At 38.9% G+C, this 27,865-nt stretch overlaps 2 protein-coding genes across 2 annotated transcripts in view; one reads left to right on the top strand and one right to left on the bottom strand.

Moving 5' to 3' along the window:
* Positions 1-27,865, bottom strand: part of LOC137278758 (histone H4 transcription factor-like) — a 78,383-nt gene that overhangs the window by 33,723 nt on the left and 16,795 nt on the right. The gene's annotated exons all lie outside the window — the stretch shown is intronic.
* LOC137278750 (estradiol 17-beta-dehydrogenase 2-like) lies at positions 13,572-24,983 on the top strand. Its single transcript, XM_067811266.1, has 6 exons — positions 13,572-14,227; positions 20,352-20,564; positions 20,877-21,059; positions 21,414-21,551; positions 21,887-22,000; positions 22,404-24,983. The coding sequence occupies exons 1-6, from the start codon at positions 13,837-13,839 to the stop codon at positions 22,610-22,612; spliced, it is 1,248 nt and encodes a 415-aa protein (XP_067667367.1). The 5' UTR covers positions 13,572-13,836; the 3' UTR covers positions 22,613-24,983.

The raw sequence follows: 27,865 nt of genomic DNA on the forward strand, positions 1-27,865 counted from the left end.
ATTTTCGTATACACCATGTAATCCACTGAGAAGCTGATAACCCAGTTATAGACTTACAAGTAATCAGACTATATACATGAGTAAAGTACTTCTCTGACAACCCTCAGAGTAGAAATACATTTATAGGACAATGTACCAGCAGGTGCAGACACATTCGTTACAGGCTATAGGCCATAGCAGATCTGTCTAAACTACACTCTGGTCTAATCCAGACTATGGTCAATACAGAACATATTTTTATCTTGCCTCCTCTGAAATTTGCTTTATTTATCCATAAGCATAGAAACTCGTTCGATTTACATTTAGATATACATATATCAGATGCACTGCGGTGCACCACGACTCCCTCCTCCTAATTCAAGACCCTGAATTTTTTCTCTTTTTTTTATTGATGCTGATGAAAGCCTACCACTTGTAGAAAGATCTGGGCTTGCAGACTATGTTACTTAAGTTTTTTTCAAATGTTTTAATAGAAGTATGAGTAATCCTGGAAGATAAATTTAATTTTACATAATTTACTTGATATGGTGACTGGTAGGAAAATTCAATGAGTTTTCAACACAGAAACAAAACAATTAACATTCCTTTAGACACTGAACCTAAATTCAAGGATTCTTTATTAGAGAACTCCAAGACCTATACAGCACCATATTTCCAGGACCTTTAAAGAACCCAAATTCTTGAACCCACGAAAAACCTACGTTCCAGGATCTATAAAGAACCTTATTTCCAGAACAGATTCATCCAAGGCCCATGAAAGACTCATGTTCCAGAACCTATAGAGAAGCTAAATTCAATCACTCATTTCATCGGTGTATCTAGATTTATTAATGTATCTCACATTTGCTGAATGCATTGCTGAAAAGTGTCCCTGCCTCTGTACCCACTCATATGTAGTACCACCTTTGAAGTCATTAATCTTGAAACATTCAGGGCCCCAACTACCGCACTGAACCAAGAAAACCTTCACGTTATCATGACACAAAGCTAAATCTGTTTGTACGAACCTCCAGCTTATGTTGTCAGTTAATGTTTTCTTTCAGGGTAAGTGCTTCGTGATATCCACAAATCTTCAACACAAAGTCCACTCACTTATGAAATCCAATTCCGCTTCTGTAGTATTTAATAAGCACCCGATGAAAGAAGAATTGGTCATATAAAGTCAACATTGCAATATGTAATCTGTCCTCATACATACTTGCTTGAAAGAAGACTTAATATTCACTCTTGAACAATTTGAGTCTCTGATCATTGGATCTTTTGGTTTCCACAGCATAAACAGTTGCAGCAGTTATTTCTTAAGTACCCTTTGCATTATTTATGATTATGCTTAGGCTTTTGAGAGACAAACATAGGCATGTTTCTTGTCAGGCCTAGGGCAAAGAACGTTAACCAGCCTATGATTTTTCTTACATGTCTTGTGAATGTAACGAGATGCACTAATAAACAGTCCTTGCTTAAATAAACAGAATAATTACATAAACTAGAATTAATTAGAAACAAAAAAGGGGGGAAAAACCCTAAAAACTGGGGATTACAATAGAACTATATATATTTTAATCAACATTGACAATCCTTTGCTGTAAGTCCCCCAGGAATCAATGGTGGAATTGGTTTCAGAGTCCCAACACTATGAGCCTGACCTTCCAAACTCATGTCATCTCCTAGCATGGGTTGCTGAAGGCCAATTCAAAACCCGGATCTTAATGAGTTGGTCCAGACTACTGCAGGAACAACTAGTCAACTTCTTTAATTGCCATGACTGAGATGTTTCGGTGTAGGTACTCACACCATTACCAAGCAAGTAAAGAAGTTGGTTTCACTTATCCAACTTATAAAATGCCTCTCAAAACAGACTAGTACAAACACATGAATTAATTTAAGAATCATTAGAGTGACATTAAACACTTTTTTTTCTTGCCACCTAATCCCTGTAAAAGCTTGATCATTTTTTTACAACTGTTTTTAAGTTCATTGTTCTGTGCTAGTCACATGTATAAGCTTGGGAACTGGCTAACATTACAATCTTAGGAATATTTATTATAATGAACAGGTCATCTTATGAGTGCAAACCCATGAAGATCCAGGTTAAATTTCATGCTTGTCAAAAAAAAGGCAACTGATGGGAATCGGGTCTTTAATTTGGTCAACTTGGTTGATGCTATATACTGTAAAATCATTATTATTCGCGGGGGTTTACTTTTCGCGCTTTTCACGCAAAAAAATTATCCGCGAAAATAAAACCTCCGCGAATAATTATGATAAATTGTGGAAATAAAAACAAACAAAGAGCTTTGAGTTTTAGTTTTGTATTGTTAGTAATTTGACTACAAGTACACGTCATTCCTTCATGACTCAGTGAAACAAAAAGATACATAAAAACAACACATGTCATTTTCAGTGTCTCTGATTGACACGATACACATGACTTTACTAAATTAAAAATGTCAGGTCACCGGCTACTAGTGAATTAGTCCGAAAGTCCAGCTTGGCGAAATCCGCTTTGGATTAAATCCTTCCTCTTGGATATGTTGTCGTAGGTCTTGATAATCCATTGCGCATGTAGTGGTTTGACAATACTGGTACACATGCACAGAGCTTTCTGAGTAGCTGATTGGCCGAGCACGTCACGGGTCGAGGTCACATAGGTCAATGATTTCTTACGCAAATCTCAACATGGATTCTTCAGTGCTCCATTGCGTGTCTCAACGTAGCGGAAGGCCCATGTTTCCCCAGCTAATTAGGCAGGTGACAGGACGACAGCTAGGGTCAGTGTTTTCTTTACAGTTTAGAGTTACCTGTGTTATACTCTCATGATTTCTGTACTTTGATGATGCGCGAAAATTAAACCGCGCGAATTAGTCAATTTTTCTGTTTCCGCGAAAATTAAGCTGCACGAAAATAAATGATTTTACAGTAGATGGATCCCAGCTGTGTAGATTGATGCTTATGATGTCTATCACTGGCTTATATGGTCCAGGTTAGTTTTCAGCAGACAGCTGTTATTCCGATGAAGTATTGGTCTGTTGTGTCATAACATCTAACACTGAAACATGATAGTCTTGGTCCAGTTTGCAGCTGAGAGAGTGAGTTTAGTTTTATGCAGCTTTTAGCAATATTCCAATAATACCACAACAGGAAACACCTCGTATGAGGTTAAATTCACACACTGAACCCATCATGGGTACATCGTGGGGAATTGATTCTTTGGCATTGTGATACACATATGCTCAGTGCATGAGTGAGTGAGTGAGTGAGTGAGGTTTTTAAACGCTTTAAGCAATGTCCCAGCTAAATCATCGTTGGTGCATCACAAATGGCTTCATACATTGAACCCATGTGGAGATTCAAACCTAGGTCTTCAGTGGGACGAGCAAATCCTTTGACCACTAGGTTACCCAACAGCCTGGCTCAGACAGACTGACTACGATAAATGTAAACAGTCCTGAAAAAGACTGTAGGCCTAAACAAGGATGTCTACAACATGATGAAGTAGCGGAACAAGTAACATCACATGAGAAAAGGAGTGTGCTATAATTCCACAAATTTCACACCAGAAAAAAACCCAAAAAAAACCCCAAAACCCACAAAACCTCTGAGAAGAAATGATAAAACTTCTTTTTTTAACATCAAAGAGTTTTCCCTAAACTTGCTGGGTGGCTGAGGTGTCTGATGATGCTCTGAGGTTCTGAGGCTATCAGCTCCATGACCTGCCGAGTACACAAGATCAGTTTACAACACAGATGACTGGAGTGATATGATTCTGGTCGTATCTTCCAAGGTAGCAAAATATTTAGATAAACTCACATTCTACTTTAAAAAAAGAGAGAGTTTTCTATAACATTTACTTTAAAGTTCAACTAGAGTGTTTTCTATTAACATGTATGTGGAGTTCAGCTTGGCGTGAAGTGTTGATAACTGCTGTGTCAAGTGTTTTTCAGTTATCTTTTTATAAGGGGTAAAGAAGAATGCTATAGATGGGTGAAGGTATTGATACCTGCTGTGAGTGTGTACAAATCATACAACTTGTACAATCCACAGCAGATGTAATATTCTGCCACATGCTGAAAAATGACAAGTCATGGTGACATTTCAGTTCCAGCATCAAGATTATGAGGAACAAGGTTTGAATTCTTCAAGGGATCAGTATTTGTCATTCCTGAAGTTGATCTTTATTGAAAAGACACAATATGTTGTCCAAGAAAATGTTCCAGAAAAATACTTATGTTTCAAGCTTAAATACGTAGGAAATTTATAGAGCTCATAGCAATAAAGCATTCTGTCACTTCTGACACATTGTTGAAAGTTTCTTCTGTTTTTTCTAAAACCATAAATATTAATTTGTTTTCACTCGTTGTTATTGACAGTGATAATCAGTGAGTGAATATGGTTTTACAATGCTTTCAGGAATATTCCAGCGATGTCAAGCAGGGGAGATTAGAAATGGGTTTCACTCACTGTACCCATGTGGGGAATTGAACCCAGGTGTTCACCATGATGGGAGAATACTTTAACCATTAGGCTACCCCACTGCCCCTATTAATACCTGATCTTGTCTCAGTACTCAAAATTCAATTATGACAAACTTATAGGATCTGGTTAAGTTAAATGCTCTAAGTTCCTTAATTCAGGGAAAGTACTTTATGCATATTGTAACCTAAAATAAGAATTCAATGAAATAATTGTGCATTAAGAGGTAAAAGAGGCCTTGGGCCCTAAAGTAACGTCTTTACATCAAGTATAAGGTAATCAGCCTCTGAAATTTGAGCTGGTGATATCCCAAATCTGCTTAATTTCCAGTGGACAAAGGACAAAAATTTGACTAATGGATTTGAGGACTAAGTTTGAATTGTTCTGCTAACTGTAATTGTTCTAAACAAATTAAAACAATTGGCATTGATAATTGTGTAGTTTAAGCATTGCAAGCGGCCAACTGAGGACTAGACTACTAAATAATTAAACAAAAATAATTCTAGCCGAAGCCCAAGACTAGTTACATTCAGATGAGACATGTTAAGCTCCAAAAATAACATACTAGAATAGTCATGTCTGGAGTTAGACTTCACAGACTGAAAACCCTTAAGGTTTGTCAAACATTTTTGGAGTTCAAAACATAAGTGCAGATGACTTAGGTAACATTTATACTTTCAGAAAACTGAGCAAAGTTATTATCTGAGTGAAGGTCTTCGTGAGCACTTAATGACTCTCTTCATAATCCATATATCATACACCTCACAAGACCTGGAGTTGACCTTGATATCACTGTGACAGTAAATTGTGGCACGTGGTGTACATCAAGGCTATAGCATAACAGTCTATCTAGACCTACTATGAACAGGGTCACTCGGTACAAGTTGTAAGTAAAGGTAGATTGGAAAGCTAACTGGAGCAGGTGTCCTTGGACAGGACATCAGGGGGCAGGTGTTCTTGAGCAGGGCATTGGCAACGGGTGTCCTAAAACAGGGCATTGGGGCAGGTGCCCAATAATGACATTGAGGCTGGAGTCATAAAACATTGGGGGCAGGTGTCCTAAAACACAGCATTGGGGCAGGTATCCTGAAACAAGGCACTGGGGGCAGGAATCCTAAAACGAGGCATTGGGGCAGGTATCCTTAAACAGACAAATGGCGGCAGGTGTCCTAAAACAAGGCATGTAGTGTCACATCCTCCTTGAAGGTTGGAAGTTAAAATTCTTGGAAAAGAGCGAGTCTGGACAATCCAGTAATCAATGGCACAATCATCAAACAAATGGATTACCACATATGTGGCTTTCAGGCCTATGACATGGTACTGAGATACATCCAATTGCCAGTACACAGTCTGCTGCCTAACCCAAACAGCCATATGGAAATCGCAGTGATGGCAATTTGGTGTCTGACTATGAGTGTGTGGGTTCAAATCCCAGATGGGGCTCAACTAAAAAAAGTACCAGAATTTGTACTTTTCCAAGAAACTGTAATCCCAAATATAACATGTTGGTAGATCCAGTTGGATCCAAGTGACATGTGTGATGCAGACTGCATGGTAAGTGCAGTTCAAGGCTAAAAGTTGTCGGTCAAACAGACCTGGGACAGTGGGGTAGCCTAGTTGTTTAAGTCTTCCCATAGAATATTGCTTAATATGGAGCAAAACCTCACTCTGTCACTCACTCCCTCTGAAGCATTGAAGTAAAGAGTGCATATCTGTATTGTCTCACCAAAGTCCCCGGTCTAACTACCCACATGCTGGAAAATTGCTGAAAAGGTGTAAAACCATACTCCCTCATTTATACAAACCCATGCATATATACGTACAGCCCATGTAAGTCTATAATACCTGACATATCTGAACAAAGTCTCTGGATATTAGTTTATAGATTTTATTGATGTGACCTAAGAACTGTTAATGGCCATTTTTCATTTCAGCAACTGAATTTTAAAAATGGATATCAGAGTAAACAAAATATTCATATCAAGTATCGTGGATGCGTCATCAGAAGCAGAAATCATGGCAGTGTCTCTGATAAATCCAGAGGTCGGCCACCTTGCCCAATACCTGAGGACCCCAACCCATTAAGTGCTTGTCCCATGAACACATACACCCCCTTTCAGAGTTCCCCTACTGAGAGAACACAAGCCTTAAAGTGCCCCACCCACCCCCAAGGATGCACAACACCTTTCAGCGTTTCCCTTCATAAGACACAGGACTGATCACCCCTACCCCCCAGGGCTAATCAGATGAGTCATGTACAAAGCCACCCCTCACCAGCTTAACCTGGATTAACACCAACAGGTATTGAATTTCACCATTTACGCAAGGGCCGAGCAAGGTGTAAATTCCTGAAGGGATCATGTAAAGCTGTAATCCCTATCATGTGAACAGTAAAACAATCCTGTAATGTCAGTGGACATACCCTTTGACCGATTGTTAAACAGCTAATGTCACCTACATCAGAAGTTCATTATTTATAGAGATGACAATGCGACTTGTACTGATCTGAAGCGTAACGTAATAACACCAGTTCAAGAGCGTGAAATGTTTTTGTCATAAAATGACAAAATACTTACTTAACACATCTGTAATACATGAACACTTTTATGCTTTTTAATATCCTCCTCTAGGGCCAATAATGCCTACAAGTGCCTGATTTGCATACATAGAACTTGTACCGGTGCAAGCTAAACCTTCACCTCATATTTATATTAACTTGCACCCTTAGCATGTTAATAGTTTGTTGTTCAAATGATAGACTTTAGATGGAAAACAAAGAAGAACTAGCCTGCTGATGGCAAGAGGGGCAGTGAGTGAGTGAGTTGGGTTTTATGTTGCTTTTAGCAATGTTCCAGCAATATTACACCAGAGACACCAGAAACAGGCTGTATCCATTGTGTCCATGCGGGGGAACAGAACTCGGGGATTCGGCTTGATAAGTGGACGCTTTAACCACAAGCTACTGATCTCCCACAAACGGACAATGATTGAATGACTTACCATTCTTGTCACGAAATTTCATAAAATACAAAATATTTTAAGTAGTATTTTAACAGGCAAATTGCAGCAATTTGCTTGTTTTTTGCTGCAGTTTGCTTAAGAAAGCTTTGCCCTAGCGAAATTGAGATTCTTACAATAAGGACTGAGTTTCTAAATTGAGGCTCTGGGAAGGACCTGAACCCATTCAGCTACTTTGTATGTCTACTTCATGCCTCACCTGGAACAATATTGTTGTGATGATCTTTTATATACCAGCAATACCAAAATTCAAGCATTAAATATAATTTCATATTGAGCAGCAGGTGCAATCTGGTTTTGTCTGTGCAATAAGACTAACCTAAGGTTGCCCCAGGTGCAAGTACACTTTATTTCCTTAAATCATGCCCCATTTGAAACTGTCTCCACGATGACAACACATGGAACTCCCACCCTGAAAGTTGATATATTCATCAGTCCTGACAGATTAACTAGTCACGCAAAATTACAGGTTGCGCTTTAACGTCATGGGAATCATACATGTCTTGGAAACTTGCAATGGAAGTTAAGACTATCTGATATCTACGTGACTTTAGACAACTGGCAAGTGACACGTTTAAACGATGTGGATCCCACATTCCATGGGGTCATCGTAAAACAAAATAGTTTTAAAATAAATGTGCAAATATGGTGTGATATGACACATTCTGCAGAGTTCTAGACAGCTGACAGAGATACTCTACTTAAACCTTGCAGGGAGACTTAACGGCTCCCCTATCTTTATTATATAACCGTCTGTGAAGCTCCAAATGGGGTCCCACCCATGAAAAACCTCAAGTCACACCGAGGCAACTGCAAGTACCAGGTAAACTCGTCAGTGGTAAACCTTGAACAGAATCAGCTGAACTCCCTTACCTCAGGAACAGTATTCATGAGACATTGTCACATGACCTGCTGTCATTTGACTGGCAGGGACGTCGCTCTGGGCCCATTGTTGTCAAACGCAACACCGCAAGCGTCAACAGATTCACCAACAATCTGTGGTTTTGTGGTCTTGTGTTGCCCTTTCACTCAATTCAATGTCGTGTTGAGCTGGGGAATCGTCAACAAACACCCTGGAGATGTCCAGCTGAGAAAGACTCCATTTCAACCGGTACATTTAGCGAGGGGAAAGGTTAAATACGGGTGTAACATGTTCTATGAATGCATTAGCATGGAACTGGTGATGTTCAGAGTGGTGCAAAGTTTGGTGGGAGGGTTGAACAAGTTTGCACCAACTCACCCACAGAGTGCAGTGAGTGCATGAATCTTTCACTTTGAGGTATGGATAAGGAGTATAAAACTGTGGTCAAGAATCATGCATTTATTCAGCAGTGACTGGATGCATGAAGAGTGACTGATGTACTGGTCAGAGTAACAAAGGTTTGCAAATACTGACCACTCACATATTATTCCAGACTAATTCTTTGTAAATATGTATAATTTTGATAGTAACATTTTAATCCAAAAGGAGAGCCAGTGAGATGGGAAATTCAGAACCTGAGGAAATCTAGACTTAAAATAGAGCTTTTGCACTGCAAGAAGGGCTAGGTACTTGCAGAAATCCCATCGTTCAGGGACTGTAAGACTAATAGAAAAAGAGTTTACTTTAAGGCTGCACTCAACAATATTCCAGCTATATGATGGTGGTCTGTAAAAGACTGAGTCTGGGCCACACAATCCAGTGATCAACAGCGTAAGTGTTGATCTTCACATCTGGGAAGAAACAGACTAACACTATGAAACAGTACAATAAGGACAGCAAAACTCTGACACAAGGCACTGCTCCAAGCCATTTTTATGTGAGTACCAGGAAGGGTAATAAACGCCATCGTTTGCTGTGACAGCATCAAAAAACTGTTTTCCCACCCAGCAGGTGAACATTCCATCCAGACCACTTCTTGAGGTTGTCACCTTTACAATAATGATGCTGAATATTAATGACGCAACCTTCCAGGCACCATATTCTGCTCAGACGGTGGGGGAGCCTCATGGATAGCACATTCATGGATAAAGACCATCACAGCAGGGGACACCAGAAATGGGCTTCAAACTGTTGGGAAACGAATCAGGGTTGGATAAGTGAACGCTTTAACCCCTGTCCCATGAAACTTTAGACAAAGTCACATGACAACATTTACACCAATATAAAGACACACATCCTGTTAACAGATTACACTGATTTCACCCGATCCCCTAGTAATATATTCTAGTAATATATTTTGGGCAACTAAGGCATAAACTTCCGTGTCCTCGGCTGGCAATGTGGAGCATAATTCACTTTCCGACAAATTGAATGATGTCACAGGGTTATTTATTAATGGGAAGCCCTATCTGTGTTTGAGGATGCGGACTTCAAGCAATCTATACATCCTTAACTGACTCACTGAAATCTGACTCCCCAGTTCTGAACTTGTGTCAAGGTGGAGTTGAAGCGTCGGTTGTATTTCAAAAGGAATCTAAAACTGTGAATTTCACATTTATGATTCAAACAAGGATCTGTTTTAATACAGTGGCTGAAAACAACCATGGTTGAAATAAGACAATCTGTCTGTCTCAATGTATAATAAGCTGACAAGAACGTTGGACCAATTTCTGCCTGGGGTTGCTGCACTTGAAGCCACGTATGTTGAAATGATGAATGTGCATTTCCAGAAAGACAGATAGGATTTTCCATAAACGTGTAATTTTGGCGTTTTCAATTATATGTGAATGTAGAGGGTAAAAGAAATTTGCTCTTCATGACCTCGACATTGAAGCTAGATGTTCCTGGCTTGCTGGCAAGATGGCTTGTGAGTGAGTGAGTGAGTGAGTGAGTGAGTGAGTGAGTGAGTGAGTGAGTGAGTGAGTGAGTGAGTGAGTGAGTGAGCGAGCAAGTGGGCCAGTGAGAAAGTGGGTGAGTGGGTTGGTGATTTGGGTGGGTCAGTGAGTGACTTGGCAGGTCGTCAGGGTTGGGTATTGCCAAAATTATTGTATTGTAATACATTGTGATACATTATGGCATACTGTAATGTATTTTGAAAGTGTACAAAATGGCTGAAGGTGATGCCACTGGCCACTGTCAGGAATCAGGTGTGATTGTACAACGATCAACTGAAAAAGTTTCTAAAGTGAAGACTTCGCTCTAAAGTTTTGAAATGGAAAAACAGCGTCTGCAGAGGCATCTGCCATTTAAGTTTGTTATCAAAGAGTGCTGGTGCAAATCTCATCTTTATCATTTATATGGGTTAAAAGTCATGCAAATGCATTTATATGCCCAATATACCCAATAAACATTCCATAAAGGAAATACTAACGCTAGAGCCTGTTTTCATCTAGAAAATTACCGATCATGGTCACAGAATTTGTCGACTGTATCGGATGACCCCTGTTTGCAAAAGTGTGCTGCAATATATTGTTTTGTGAAGTTCAAACTGCAATGTACCGGTTAACCTGTATAACCCACTCCTAGTAACAAGACGACCTCAGTGAGTGAGTGAGTGAGTGAGTGAGTGAGTGAGAGAGAGAGAGAGAGAGAGAGATTCAATCATGATCAGGAAATGTTGAGGAATATACATTTGCATTATGTCACACTTTAACAAATACAGCTTTCTCACAACACTTTGTGTCAACCAATGAGTAAGTGAGTATGGTTTCACCCTGTGTTTTGGAATATTCCACCAACATCACGGCATGGGCCACCAGAAATGGGTGTCACACACTGTACACATCAGCAATTGAAACAATGTCTCTGACAAGCAGGCGCCTTAACCCCGAGGCCACCCCAACACCCAGTATACTGAGAAAGTGTAACCCTTGATGTAAAACATGTTACACAATGCTTTTGTTCATCCCCTGGACTGAGGTCCACAATGACAAGCAGATTGTTGTGTAAACAGTAAGAGTACTGCCCAGGACATCAACAACACTATCATTGAGAGTTATCTCTAGCCTGCAATGAGGACAGGTTACAGCATCTATACCCCAGGTTCTGTCTTGCTGGGTCAGCTGGTTGGTAGTGAGGGAGAGTGATGCGAGGCTGAGAGGGTCAGATAACAGTACAGATCAACGAGTGCAGAGAAGACAGAGAGTAATAGTCGACAGTAAATGCAGTGAGTGAAAGAATGCAGTGAGTGACAGAATGCAGGGTATGAGAGAAGGCAGTTAATGGGTGAGTGAATGCTGTTAGAGACAGAATGCAGTTACTTAATGTGAATGGGAATGCAGTTAATGTGAGAAAATTCAGTAAACATGAGAGAAAATGCAGTTAGTGATACAATGCAGTTAACATGAGAGTGAATGCAATCAATGTGAGTGTGAATACAGTCATTGTGAGAGTAAATGAAATTAATTAAGGGGAAATGAGTTAATGTGAAAGAGAAATTGCAGCTAATGTAGTTAGAGAATGCGGTTAACATGAGAATGAATGCAGTTAATGTGAGAATGAATGAAGTTAGTTAATGTGAAAGTGCAGTTAGTGACTGAATGCAGTTCACAAATCAGTAGCAAAGAGAGGGTGAAAGCATCTAGTGACAGAATGCAGATGACACGTCATCTGTTCTAAACTGCCTAGATCAATGCTCATGCTGTTGATCACTGGTTTGTCTGGTCCAGACTTGATTACTGACAAACTGCTGCCATATAGCGGATTATTGACAGACAGGCTGATATATAGTTGGAATACTGCTGAGTGCAATGTATAACAAATGTCACTCACTATTTTCTGCAGAAAAAAATATTGCAATACCTCTTATTTGAAAAGCTTATTGTTGTGTACTTGTGAAACAATGCAATCCCGCCAAAACAGTCACACCATAGAGTTATCAATAAAATAAACATTGCCTGCTGGACCTAGACAACTAAATAGTTCTAAGGTCAAGCATTTGCTAAATTAGTTCAAGATGCTACAATAAATGAGTACTCAAACTGAAAAGCAAACAGTGAAGGACTTTCATGCTGACCCATGTCTTATCAAAGACGAGGAGGAGGGAGCTGACACACTGTACGAATGTGGGAAATTGAAGCCAGTCTTCGGGGTGATGTTCGAACACTTTAACCACTGGTCTACCCCACTACCCTGAAAATTAGCAAGAAGAGTTTCTAGCTTGGTAAGAGAATTATTCACAATCTATGATCACCAGTATAGTATTGCTGATATATAAGTAACACAGAAAGTCTTTCTCTGACACAAGATAAATGCTAAAATAAAATTGAAAAAATGAAAGAGACAATAGCCGCACATATGGTCATTATACAAGAACAGTCTTGTACAACTTCATTCATGAGACTCAGAGTAGCAGCTCAGCTGGCATGTCTGCAGTTATTCAAGACAATTAATATTTTGTTAAAAAAAAAAGAAATACCAGAACTCCCAAAGAAGATTATGCTACAGTGACCATTTTCTAAATGGTGTTGTGTACTCAAAGATTCTGAGCGCTCCATTAGCAAAGTTCTCCAGACGAATGCTGCACAGTTTTCAATGTTTTTGGAAATGAATCCTGCTGACTACAGAACTAGCACTACAAAGTAAAGACAAGAGAAAATTTTCTCAAATGCCTACAAATTCTAAACATATCCACTTCATTCAAAAGGCGAACTCCCACTAACTAAAGAATACTTTTTGACATAAACCTGTAACTTGTTGATGTCAAATTATAACCTAGTGTTGGATCCTGGATTTTCTTGGAAGGACAGGGGTGTACATATATCATGAAGCAACTGCTCCTCAGGAAATATTTTCTCAGGGTAGAGCAGGGTACAACTCCCCCCACCCATCATGAATCCGCCTCTGCAACCCACGTTGACGGGGCTTCTGAGTACTTAAAGTCAGAGTTAACTGAAATTAAATTCCATTTATTTCAATCCAGGCTGTGATGTCCCATTCGGCCACCCTCAATGTCCCTGCTCCACCCCGGCAGCCCGGGGTATCCAGTACAGTGCGAGAGGGTACACCAGCCCTGCTGGGTAGACTGAGCCAGCCTACCTGATCTAGGCCAATGATAGCTCTAACCTTGCATAATACATGTTGCACTCAGCCAGGCAGCTACACTTACACTGAGTGACTCTACTGGGGCCTATAAGTACAGGGGTCCACCAACTGCCTGCTCATTATCTACCTGAACAACGTCCAGTCTGGTCGCTGGTCACTGAAGCTCCACACCGAAGCCTTACACAGTCGTCACTGACAGCTGTTGCACACAGTTTTCCAACTTCACTGAAGCATTTGGAAAAGGTTTCCATTGAAGAATCACCACTGAAATTTATTCACTGTTCCTGATATTGAAATTAAAGACTCCAAGACTCCAAGACTCCAAGACTCCAAGACTCCAAGACTCATACTTTGTATCTTTGCTGTGTTGCCAAGTGGTCAAGATGTTGTCGCTTTGGCTGACTGAAGTATTTCCCCTTGTGGCCAGCACCCATGTTAGAATGGAAGGAGACACACAGACGTACTACCTGACGGCGCCGTCAACCCCCCTCGTGCCAACGTCTACGTACACCGTGCTGTCAGTACTCCTCTGCTTGGCACTGACCATGGGCTATCTGGTCTTTGTGGGAATGGCCATTCAGTATGGTCGGGTTCGACCAACTTTAGGACTCTGTCTGCAGTTGCTGTTGCTGACAATATTCTCACCGATATTGTCGACGGTGGTGCCGAGCATGCTCCTGAGTGCGACGTTCCTTGTCATCGTCATCTACTACATGTACCAGAATCTGCCGCCAGCATATCTAGATGTCCAAGGAAAGGCTGTTCTCATTACTGGTAAGTCCTGCTTCATGGCAGTAACTGTTGTTAGAAACTGACAGTGTTATTAATAGATGATTTACATATTTTACCCAAATAATTTATTGGTGATTGTTGAAATAAAAATATGAAAATATCAGGCTTTAAATACTGAAATTTTCTTTACATCTACAACTTTCTGAACAATGAACTATACGTCTGATCCAAACATATTTGGTTTAAATTATGCTTTGATACTTTAGTGTCCAAATTTTTTTGTAATCAATCAAATATTGAATGCTTAGATTAAAAAATATGATTTAAACTTACAATGTAGGAAATTCCATTTGACAAAGCTGGCTAAGATCTGTGATTACTGCAACAGAACTCCAAATCCAAATCAATCTTTATAGAGATTCAAAATGTTTCAGTGAAATATGTATTTGACTATATCAACTGCCAACAGTAAAATTAATAGTCCTAGCAGGGAACAGACCTCAGTGGTAAAATGTACTTAAACAAAACAGTCTGGTATGCAGTAAAAATAAGTCTAAATTTAAGAAAACATGAACTTAGAAAATGTTCTATTTTGTACAAAGTCCATAAAAAAGATGGTGGTGGTGGTGATGACAAGCCATAGCCTAAGTTTCTGAATGGCATCAAAGGCAAAATAACCACTAAGTGCTGCAAAATTAACACAAAAAAACCCCATCAAATTTCAAATAGTGAGACTGACAATCACATAAACCATTCTACTTAAATATACGCTTGACGTACAGGAATCATTTTTCACATTGCAACATAGAAATGTCTGTAAAAGAATGAATTGAAGCCTATCCTGAAAGTTCCACTAAACCAAACCCATCTACTGTAATAAGTATGGGTACTTGACTCTCCTAGCTGTTTACATACAGCACCGACTCCCCGTGTCAAACCACAACCACAAGCCCACAAAATAACTAGCTAGTATTATGTAATTACACCACGGACAAGTACAGCATCAGTAATGAACTGTAAATGTTCATCTTGAGAGTACAATATGAATAATTTGTTGATCAGAATTTTTCAGTTGGATATGATATTGTTTTTGTGGCATTACATAATATCCAAGTCTTGTGAGTTTCAAAACAGTTAGTCAGTTTAGAAACTTAAATTTCATTTTATTATCATACAAATTAATTAACATCATCAGACTGTGGATCCTCTCAGATCCATCACGTCAGGGGACACCACTAGTTGTACTCACGTAGGCATGAGAACAGGAATGAGGATGCCTTCTCAGTAATATCAAATGAATATGCTGGGTTAAGGATGAATTAGAAAAGTTAAAGCCACTTAAATGATTGATAAAATTCAGATTCAAATACCTTTAAATAACATATCCACTTTAAGTGGTGCATCAGGTTTTTCAATGTTTTACGAGAACTCATTATGACATACTTGTTTGAAAAAAACAAAAAATGTTATAAACCAAATGATGCTATGAAATGTTTGATCAGCAGGAAAAGCTCCAAGTCAGCTAACCAAAATAGCATAACATTATAACCTCTGACAAACCCAACAACCAACCTCCGACAAACCCAACAACCAACATCTGACAAACCTAACAACCCTTCCTGAACAAATCCATTATCATGTAATTTTACAGTGGTTCAGCAAGATTTTCCAGAGACAAGAATTCACATTCTTGCTTCATGTTTCAAGTCAGTGACAGATGTCACACTGAAACAAACAGTGACAAAACACCAATTACAACAGCTACAACATCAGCTATCACGCAGCTGACTACGCTCCCTGTAGCAACATTCCAGCAACATCACAGCAGGGACACCAGAAATGGGTATTACACATTATACTCATACAGTGAATATAATTGGTGTTGTCAGCTAATGATTTAACCACAACACCCCCAAAACAGACAAACCTAAATACCTAATGCCTAATTCTGTCAGTGATTGTCACGGTTATTGCAACAAAAATAGCATAATGAAAAACTACAACTTCTCAAATCGTAAGTCTACTAAGTAAAGGCTACAACTTTAAAAAGTCATGTCATTTCTTTCAAAAACCCACCCACTCTTGTAACCCACCTCGTCTTTTACTTCAGGGGTGGGAGGTATAGGGGTATCAGGGTTAGGTCAACATTTATATCAATTTTGGATCTGTGAAGATCCCGGTTAGAATTGATCTTCAGTAACCCATGCTTGTTGAAAAAGGTGACTGGGTGGTCAGACTGCCTCACTTGGTTGACACATGTCATCTTATCCCAGTTGCATAGATCAGTGCTCATGCTGTTGATCACTGTATTGTCCGGTCCAGACATGATTATATATTAGTGTATATATATATATAAATAGTTCCTTAATCACATTTATCCTATTTGTAGCACAAGCAGATCCTGTGCCTGGCAGCAATGCCTTTAAAGCATGTGTAATACTGTCAAACAGTTTTAATCCACAGCAAACACACCTCACAAAAGCTTAATGAGTGCAAAGTCTAATTAATCCCCAAAACAGGGGAGGGCTTTATTGCATTGTAAGTCTATTTACTCCAAACACTGGCTAAGCTGAGATAGAAAGGTTACTCGGTGCATCTATGAAGCGATCCTCCACCCGAGTTATCCCAAGTTTGGCAAAAACTTTCTAAATACGATGGAAAGGGCCTGTTAAGCTCAGAGGTCAACAAGTGCATTTGCCTGCATCAGTTCTAATGCGTGACGGGAGCTGAAGATCATTTGCAAGGTGAAGGCATAATATGGAATGTAACAGTTTTATTGAATTTTTAAGTTTACAAGTTTTTAATAAATTAAGAAGTAAATGTAAGTCACAAACTTAACAACTTCAAAGGTTACTTGATGGATCCTCAAATTTAATCTTTACAATAAACATCACAATCCACAGCCGCAATTCAAACAAAAAACCAATACCAACCAAATATTATAAATAGCACTCACTGAATAAAACTTATAACACTGCAATGATCTTTAAAGCCATTGGCCAAATCTAAATTGATTGTAATCCACACAATCATGCAAAGTTCACACCAAATTAGAACATGTCTAAGACAACATTCGTAATACCAATTCAGGGCTAATGAGGTGCACTGAGTGACCTGTACCATGGATAATTCAACACACACACACAAATACTACAACATGAAGATGACACCTGTTACAGCTGCCAGAGGAATGTGTAGTGGGGTCACTCGGTGCACTTCCCAACCACACTGTTAGTAAATGAGTGTATAGCGGGCATGGGGTTACTCGGTGCAGTTGGTGTTCCCCTGTTTATAGAATGGCATTCAGCGGACTCAGCAATTTGTAAAGGCAGCTGTCAATGAAGGCTAATTCCATTCATGACTAGAATATCACACACACCACTCAGCTTGTGCTGAGCAAGTTGTCACCAGACATTAACAAATTCTAGACTAACACTTAGTCTGTAAATATACATATATACGCTTACTTTGGATAGTACCAAAATAAACCCATTTTAACTGAAAAGTGAAATCTAGACCCAAGTGAGATCTAGACTTACTTTAAGGTTTTACTATTGTAGAAAGGGTGAAGAAATAGGGAAAATAATGTGGTTCAGGGATTGTGAGACAGACTGACAAAAATCAAACATGGAGTATTATTTTCATGAATCATGCATACAGTTCTGATTTGTACACTCTGTAAACAAAACAATTAGAAAAGAGCTGTCTAAAATCGTCAGATCTCTCAAAAATAAATCTCCTTTTATTGGTTTTGAAAATGGTGTGAGAAAAAACCCATGATATATATCGTCTGTAAACATCAAAAAAGCACTTATAGAAATATCGGAGCAAGGGTCAGCGTACTGACATGTATGAGCTGTATGTATCAGCATGTTTACATACGAGGTCAACGCAGTGTAGTGTAGACTCCATGTATGTTGAGATGTTTATGGTGTTTACATAAATCAGCATACACAAACACAGCTCTTAAATTCACAGGGTATAAACCTGTTTGCTTTGCGATGCTCTAAAGCATATGGATGACACAGAAATTGTCATTCATGTTGTCAACACGATCGTGATTTACTGGTGGTTTGTCGACCACAAGGTACAAACCGCTTATCAACGATGACGCATGGCGGCGAATCACAATACCTTTTCAGAACTCGTACCGGATTATGCTAATGATAATGTTAGTCTATGTACATTCGTATGTTAAACAGGCTTTTAGATGCCTCTGAGGGGGACTTGGTGTATGTTGAAATCCTCTTGTCCGAGTGCACGTTATGAAATGCTTAAAGAAATCATTTGACTTCATTCAGGTTAAACATGTAAATCGAAACGAAATGGTCGGTAATGTAAGCAGCTGTGGTCAGGTCATCAACCTGTATCTCCACTGTTGTCAACTGTCACCAATGTTGTTTGATAGCAATGTCAATGTTGTTACCAACACTGTAATTAAGTCATTTAAACTGAATGCAACCACATTCCACAGTAGCTACAGTAAACATAACCTTTATAACAAACATGAATCCATGATCTGACAGACATAATGTTCAACATTTTTTTCCAACTTCTGGATAAAATAAGTTCCTCATAAATTACACATTAGATTTCTCCACAGCACAATGTGTTTGCATTTCTTTTTCTGATGAAAACAAAAACATAATGATACCTCAATTGAATTTGAAAAAAAAGTAACCAAACATAACTGAGTGAGTGAGTGAGTGAGTGAGGCTTTAAACTGATTCTAGCAACATAACACAAGGGGACACCAGAAATTGTCTTCACAGAATCGTACACTGTACACACATGTGGCGAATCAAACTCAGACCTTCGGCGTGATGGACGAAGGTCTAATGATTAGGCTTCCCTATCACCCCTCAACGTAACTGAGTGGTATTGCACCTGATCATAAGCTACAAGCTTGTACCTAACAGACCTGAAACGTTTGCTTCAGTTTTCTCCATTGTAGTAGGCTTTCATAAGCTTTCAATGAGTTTCATTCCCACTAACATCTAGGACATTAAACATGCCATGGGTTTATAATCTCATAAAACATGACTTGGGACCATATTAAATGACTTCCTATTTCCAGTGTAACTTCTTTACGAGTGTACTCACACCGAATCAACCTCACTCAACAGATTCCCGGCACCTGTATCTGAAACAATTCACAAGCAAACACTGCGAAATTCCTTGCACTTGTCAGGGTCACACTAAACGAATATCCAGCTGAGGAATAGGATTTGCATTTTATTGTTGAATGAATATGAAAGGATTTCAATATTTATTTACTAGCTAACATTAACATAATTTACAAAGCCTGGGATATCTTCAGGTGTAATAAATTCACTTGACTTAACTTGAAAATCCCTCTCGTCTTATCACATGGTCATTGGGTTGGATATAAAATGTTCAGAATTTTATGGACCAGCTCAAAGTCGCAGATAACATATGCACATACACTTCCATTCAAACGGAGCTTGGGACCCGTGAAGGTCCCGGAGTAGAATAGGTCTTCAGCAACCCATGCTTGCCACAAAAGGTGACTATAATTGTCGTGAGAGGCGAATAATGGGATCAGGTGGTCAGGTTCACTGACTTGGTTGAGACATGTCATCCGTTCCCAGTGAATTGCACAGATAGATGCTCATGTTGTTGGTCACTGGATTGTCTGGTCCAGACTCGATTATTTACAGATTTCCGCCATATAGCTGGAATATTGCTGAGTGTGGCGTAAAACTAAACTAAACTCACTCACTCACTCAAAAGGAGGTTGGGGCACTGGAGAGGCCTTGTGGTTAAAGCGTTAGCTCGTCACGCTGAAGACCAAGGTTAGATCCCTCAAATGGCTACAATGTGTGAATTTCTGGTGTCCCGTGCTGTGATATTCCTGCAATATTGCTAAAAGCGGTGTAAAACAAAACTCCCTCACTCAAAATGCTTCATTTAGAGGTTAGCATTACACTAATATCTGAGAGGAGGGGAACGTTATATGGTGTAGGGGCTGTGGGATGGACAAGGAATATTTTCTGGTTCCAGGCAAGCGGTCAAATTTGTATTCTGGGTATAAAACATAACAAGTTTTGACCTGATTCGGTTGCTTCCATGTTTTCTGTGCTGTTGAATGATGGCTGACTCCGTGACAGGCCCCCTCACTCACTCATGATATGAATGGTTTCAGGTTGTGACCAGGGTATTGGACATGAGCTGGCCAAGAAGCTGGACAGTATCGGTATGCATGTGTTTGCTGGATGCCTCTTCAAGGATGGACCCGGCGAGACCCTGCTGAAACAGACATGTTCCGAACGTCTCAAGACTCTGCAGCTGGACGTTCGAGACATGGCACAAGTTGAGAAGGCAGCTACCTTTGTTGACGAGAACCTTGGAGACAATGGTAGGATCACATGATAACTTCTGCTTACAATTCGCAGGAAATAGTGGATAGAGTGAGTCAGTCAGTATAGTTTTACGCAATATTCCAGCAATATCACGGCAGGGGACACCACCAGAAATCTACTTCACACATTGTACCCTTGTGAAGAATTGAACAAGAGTCTTTGGTATGACGAGCAAATGCTTTCACTACTAGGTTACCTAACCATCCCTGTTGGCTTATATTGACTTAACACTCAGATTCTAAATTTTCAAATGAACAAATGTTAATCTGCATAGCATCGCCTTTTAAACTCTTCCATTTGTCCTCCAGAGCTGTGGGGCATTGTCAACAACGCTGGCATTTGCTTCATCGGCAATGTAGAAATGATGACAATGGAAGACATGCAGAAGATCATGGCAGTGAACTACTTCGGCCCCGTCAACGTCTGCAAGGCCTTCCTCCCTCTCCTCCGCCGCAGCCGTGGACGTCTTGTCAACATCGCCAGCAATGCAGGTAAGTCCACCACAGGAGTGAGTCAGTTGAGGTTTGTATGCCATGACAAATGCTGTATCAGCTTTCCAGCTCATGGAAACCAAAACTGATGCAGGGCATGAATATGTATGAGATTCAACCACAATCAGAGAACATCGCGGGACCCACATTTGCCCAATGTTCCACTATGAAAACAAACATATCATTCACACAAAACTTTGTGTCAAACAATGAAGTTGAGTTAAGCTGCTATATTTGTAGATATGAAAAGATAAGGGATTGCCTACGGATAGTATTGAGAATTTGTCAATATTCGATACTGTTTATGTGAAGCAACACTTCTGTTTTACCACATGATTATGGTTTTGCTTGCAGGTTTGGCACCAATCCCCCTTATGGGAGTCTACTGTGCTTCCAAGGCAGCACTGGCCAGCATGACTGAAGTGTGGCGCTACGAACTGCAGGCCTGGGGCATCAACGTCTCCATGATCATCCCCAGCGGATACAAAACAGGTACTGATGTACCTTTGTTACCATGGCTACAAGACATTATCCAGCGCCAAAATCTTGACAACTTTCCCCCAATGCTGTGTTTTGAGTGTAACAGTAAGAAAATTATCATTAAGTCTAAAACCTGCTACATCCCAAAACTCTTAACATAAAAGAATGACAAAGGACAACAATCAGTTCTGGGCATGACCAGTAAACCCATTATCCATCAGGCTACCTCATAATATTCTGAAGTATTGAATCACTGCAAAGGAAGATAACTGCAGTGGATATTCTACAAAATATGTACAAAATATATGGTACTATATATTATTCTAAATCCTCCCTTCTGTTCTCAGGTATCCTTGGTTACGACAAAGACAAGACAGCTGAACGTTGGTGGAACGCCGCCAGTGATGCAGTCAGGAATGATTATGGCAAGGACTGCTTTCACATCAAGTTAAGAAATGGAGGTAAGAACAAAATCTTTCGATGGATGTTAAGTTCACAGAATTTCAAAAATAAATGCCATGAGTCTCTGGCAGCTGCCTTAAGATCTTAAGATTAGGTACAATGGTTGGGATTCTTCCATCCTTTTCATTCAATCTACTGTAAGTAAAGTGTGCTGGGTTGTCAATTCTTTATGTAGCGTAACATCAGCTGTGAATGAAACTCAGTGTTCGTTGTAACTTATACAATGTACATGATCACAAAACTAATTTATTTCACCAACATAACAGTATTCAGAAAATATTTTACAACACTGTTAGAAAAGCGTACTGTGGTATAATGGTATATTTGTTACATACAGTTCTACTAACAACCATAAAACAACAGTGACAACTTCAGTCTCACGTTTCAATTTTCTGTTTCCAGACAATATCCTGAGCAGCGACCTGTCTCCCATTATCCAGTCGATTGTGGATGCCCTCCTCTCAACCAAGCCCAAAACATTTTACTACAAAGGCATCCTTTCTCGATCACTACCCTTCCTATACCTCCATCTGCCTGTCTGCATCAGCGACCCCATCATGAAGGTCATTGCCAACTGGTATGACTTCTCACCAAAAGCCTTGAAGAAGTGAACACCCTTTTCAGTTCTCAAAGGGGCCAAATAAACTCTCCAAAGGGAAAGCAACTCTCCAAGTTGAAAGCCAGAAGGGGAGATAACTCTGAAGTCTGACCCAACACAGACTAGAAACTGTGCCAAATATAGATCTGTGTTCGAAATGAAGGAAGCTTTGGCATTCTTAGAGTTTCTTGAGCAGAACATTGTACATGAATCCAACAACTGACGTCAATTGTGGCTTACAAACAATGGACCCAATCAAAGAATGCTGGACTCTAGTTCCTGATTTCCAACACTGTAGATGACAATTACTATCTAGAAACGTAGCATTAACAATGGTAGACAAATCTGTTTTGAAGCTGGTTTTTAAAACAATTTGATCTGCAAGCCATGGTTGTGAATAGATTAATAGCAACTATATTGAAATGTTGTTTGATAAAAGATTTACATGCATACTGCAAGAATGGCAGCTTTTATACTCTACTGAGTATTTCAAGATATGTACATAGACTATGTAGAAATGGATTAACCATATAGTTGGGATGCCCATTATATCTCAATAGATATTATACAGCTAAATGATCCATACTGACCAAGTCAGACAGACCTTATCAAAATACTGAAATATATTTCTTTAAACTTACCAGTATATGTTAATTTGGCAAGATCTGTTTAATTTTGCAAGAGTGCGACAACATTTGATTGAAAACAAAAAAAGAAACAATTCTTTAATCCACATTTTGTAAGAATAGTTTCTAAAAAACATTTGTATAAGGAATTGAACCTGATTTTAATCCAGATGATACGTTTTTCATATCTGCCTCATCCTCCTGGCATACCGACCAACAAAATCTGTACAGCTAGTCATTTATCTGAATTAAATTAATCTGGCTAATGCAGTTTTCTAGGGTATATGCACTCTGGAGTTACTTCCCTTAGTTCTCTTTCTGAATAAGTGTCAGCTCACACCTCCTTTTAAGCCACGAGGAGTTACTTCCCTTGTGTCATGAAAACTGACATCTCTCTCCCAGAACCTCAGAATAGGTTAAAAGGGGAGTCCAACAAATGACTGAACAAGTTTTTATGGCCTAAGCTATAGATTAAAAAATGCCCTTGGTCAACTTGGACGTTAACAAACTTATTATTTTAGAGTGACATTTTTACAAAGGACAACTTTATTTCTGAGACTTAAAGTGTCAGTTCAGAAAAACTTAATGCATAACAACTTTTGCACTGATCACAGAAATGTGACAGTTTGTCATATATGTGCCAAATTATCTCACTCCACAGACAAAATTGTTGAAAAAATTTATTGAGTTTAACTCAGTGAATATTTTAGACATAATATGCTCAGTGCTCAATGTTTGACAAGGATAATGTGATATTCATGAATACTCTTGTGCATAATCAATGTGACTCTGCTGAAAGTTCTGAATTTTAGTCAAATCAGATATGTTTCTAAACGAACTTACTGTTTACAAAATGACATTTCCAAATGTATCATCATCATCATCATCATCATCATCATCATTGACTGTACATACATCATAAATCAGTGCTCACTGATTCAAATAAATGCAAGGCCGGATTTCTTTTGTTGGGCTACGGATTTTGACTGTCAAAAACAAGGGCTTGGTAGGTAAGTAAAACCCCCAAAACAACCAAGGACAAAATCACATTGCACATTTTGGCAAAAACATCTTACAGGTTGATTTCGATGAGTAGGTGATTAAAAGATGAAAAAAATTTATAATGTTTTTCTGTTTTCGGCATATCAAATAATTTGGCTATGCTATTTCAACAAACTGATCTACCTCATTTTAAATCCATTCTCACAAAGTTTAAGTCAGTGGTTCCGTAATCTGATGCAGAACGAAAATGTCCGGCCAAGACATATTGTAAATAGTAACTAACAACATTACGGGTAAACAATGTTCTATGAACCAAAATATGATTGTTGTCTCTTATATGTGTAGTTTAAATATCATGATATGTTGATATCCGACAGAATGTGATATGATTCTAAACATCCAAATGGCATTAATTGTTACAGATTGTCTAAAACATGTATTGTCAGTGTTTGGCACATTTTAGTGAAAGCAAATTGCATGGCTGGACCTGAGCTGCTCAGAAACTATGAGGAACATATTCATATATAATTTTGTTCAAAAGAAATTTGATCTGAGACATTTATTGACATTCTGTATTGTAATTTGACCAAATTTGTTTAAAATCTAATAAATTGTCAAATTCAAGATGGCTGGGAACAGCCAATTTGTTCAGCTTGCCACTGTGGAAGGTTCCCCTGGGTGAAGATGGAAGCAACTGTGCTATCGTGAAATGAATTCATATCCATCATGAAAGAAAGAATAAATGAATAAAGAAAATCATGTCTCATGTTTTGTCTCAGTATCTGGAACATGGAGTGAAATGAAGAGTTACATTGGCAAGTGCAAGTGTGTTGCACGTGGCTGTTTGTAACTTAAACAGATTAATGCTGGTTACAAAATGTATTTAGGGCCTGCCCACTGAGATGCCAGTATCCTCTACAACACACTATGTAATGTCTAAGCAGGGCAGTCTACGTTATATCCCTTAATGCCAAGCATCAAGCAGGGTAACAAGAAGCTCCATCGTTTAAAGGACCACTAAACTCAATTTTTTGGTACTCTTTTTATCACTGCATATGAAATACTTTTGGTTAGTCATAAACGAAACAACATTTTCTTTTTAAAAAAATTTGTGGTTAATTAATACCAAGCTAAAAAGCCGTCTGCTTCTCTCTCGCCCGCAAACGAAACCGCAGACAGGTTACGTAACTCTGTCGTGAGAGCCCTACAGTGACGTCATAGAAGGAACGGTTTCCAGTAAAATGTATAGAAAATGTGTAGGATGCTTGTCATTTTGCTGATTTCTTGACGTCACCAAAGACATGCCGAATTGTTGTGTTGTCGTCAATTGTTCCTTGGGGTCGGGTGGTGGTGTCACTATGTACAGATTTCCACCAGACTCTGCAGTTTGTGCTTAAATTGGTTGTTAGTGTGTGCGAAGTGAGTTTTGTGGAAGCCTGTGGTATATACTAAATCGGATGGTTCACCCCCTACTACGCTTCCAGGATAGAAAAGGGAGTTTCATCGAGTTTATAAAATCAAGACTGCTTACTACACATTGCTGACCAAAAGGATTTTGCATGGATATAACACTTTCTTCCTCGGAAACCAGGTTGTAGTCGAAGTGACAATATTATCGTAAGTAATATCATATTGACCCCTTATATTGACCGATTCCAAGAGTGAAATTGTTATGTTATAAGCAATGTCATGTAAAATCCTAATGTCCATCAAGAAAATACATATTTTACTAAAAGTAGAAAATAATTTTGATTTTTTAAGTCGGTGAAAACAAACTTAAATAGCATTCATCCTCAGACAGGGCGCCGCCATTTTTAAAAATCGTGAAGTCATGGGCTAAAGTCCGTAAGAATTATTGAGATTATGACATGTTCTCATCAAGTTAGAAAATCAAAGCTACTTTTTACTAGTAGATAAATATGCATTTGAATCATGGCCAAAAGGATTTTGCATGACACAACTTTGTGGGGGTGGGGGTCGAAGTGACATTTATATTGCAAGCAATGCTATATTGACCTCCACCTCACTTCCAAGAGTGAAATTGTTATGTTATAAGCAATGTCATGTAAAATCCTAATGTCCATCAAGAAAATACATATTTTACTACCAGTAGAAAGTAATTTTGCTTTCATTAGTCGGTGAAAACAAACTTAAATAGCATTCATCCCAAGACGGGGCGCCACCATTTTTGAAAATCGTGAAGTCAAATCCATTTGAATTAATGAGATTATGTAAGTTTTGTTTTCATCAAGTTAGAAAATCGAAACTACATAAATGTGTATTTGAATCATTTCCAAAAGGAGATTGCATGACACAGCCTGTAACATAACCTAAACGAGGTCGGGGTCGAAGTGAAAATACTGCGCGAGAAATTTCTTCACATGCTAAATTTACTTGGTTTGTAACGTTCACTCACCAGTATGTAGGAGACACTTTTCAATAAACGTCTTTATACTTGGTCTCATAATCCTAATTACTTTATAATCATACTTGTATGCATTTTGAAACTTAATAAAAAGAAGCAATCTGTGAAGGTATAACAGGAATGTAATATGCAGACATTTCATAGTTTTCCTATATGAATCATAATTCGCACCCACGTCCTAGTGTATGTCGTCTGCATCATTACACTTAACGACGAAAACAATGGTTCTGTTGAAAGCTATGACAACGTATTAAAAACAAAAATGCAAATATTAAAATATAAGTTATAGGAGCAATGTCAGGCTATTACCTTCTTTGAGGAATGTATCCATCAATATCCACAAAAACAAGTGATATATAATTCATCTGCAGATTTCCCAAGTGATGTGTCTTTTAACAGTCTAATATACGAAAACGTGATGTATCGTTTCAGGTTTTTCACATTGCTGTATAGTTCATTGTTTACCCAAGATAGCACACCTGGCAACTAATTGCATAATGTGCGTCATTCTTTTTAAAACGTTATTTAGTTAGCCAATAATGAGCAATGAATCAATGTATTGGCGGTTAATCCTTTGAAAGAATGGCATTGTTTTACATAGACACAGACAAGACAGAGTGTATTCAGTATACATTAGTAACTGTACATACATAAACACTATCTTTTGACAAATCCCCCATTTAAATCCCCATAAAACTAATTAATCAATCAGCGTGTTATCGGTTAATCCTTTGATCGGTCCAGACACAAGAAATGCGAAATGGGGGCCTTTGTCGGGTAATCTAAGTGGCATTACCACTAATTATACCTGTTATAAATTCATTAACTGAGCATCAAGTGAATGATGACAAATAACTTGTAGGTTTATACGACCTAACACGCAACATATGTCATATCTGGGATTTCACTTTCTTAGTAACACGGATTACAATCTAGCGACACCAAGTGATTTTGACAGAATCGTCTATGAAAACAAAGGTTGTAACTCTAAAACTAGGCAAAGCAGGAGACAAAACTAAATGATAGTAGATTGTGAGAACGTATAGCTTTCAGTTTTCACAACAGCTGTCGCAATTTCAGGTTTGTACAAACCTGTAAACGAAATAGTTTACCCCCTGAAATGTAGATGAATACTGCACAGACCCTCATAAAGTCATATCTATACCCACTATTACGTCATGGAGACGCGCCGCTCTGACTGGTTGAAATTTCG

This window comes from Haliotis asinina, chromosome 1, assembly GCF_037392515.1.
Source record: "Haliotis asinina isolate JCU_RB_2024 chromosome 1, JCU_Hal_asi_v2, whole genome shotgun sequence".
NCBI classification, from domain to species: domain Eukaryota; kingdom Metazoa; phylum Mollusca; class Gastropoda; order Lepetellida; family Haliotidae; genus Haliotis; species Haliotis asinina.

Bases quoted from the DNA above. Each gene is read 5' to 3' on its own strand.
- LOC137278750 (XM_067811266.1), top strand. From the start codon at position 13,837: ATGTTGTCGCTTTGGCTGACTGAAGTATTTCCCCTTGTGGCCAGCACC. The intron at 21,060-21,413 runs GTAAGTCCACCA...TTTTGCTTGCAG, and splicing joins CAACATCGCCAGCAATGCAG to GTTTGGCACCAATCCCCCTT. The intron at 22,001-22,403 runs GTAAGAACAAAA...TTCTGTTTCCAG, and splicing joins CATCAAGTTAAGAAATGGAG to ACAATATCCTGAGCAGCGAC.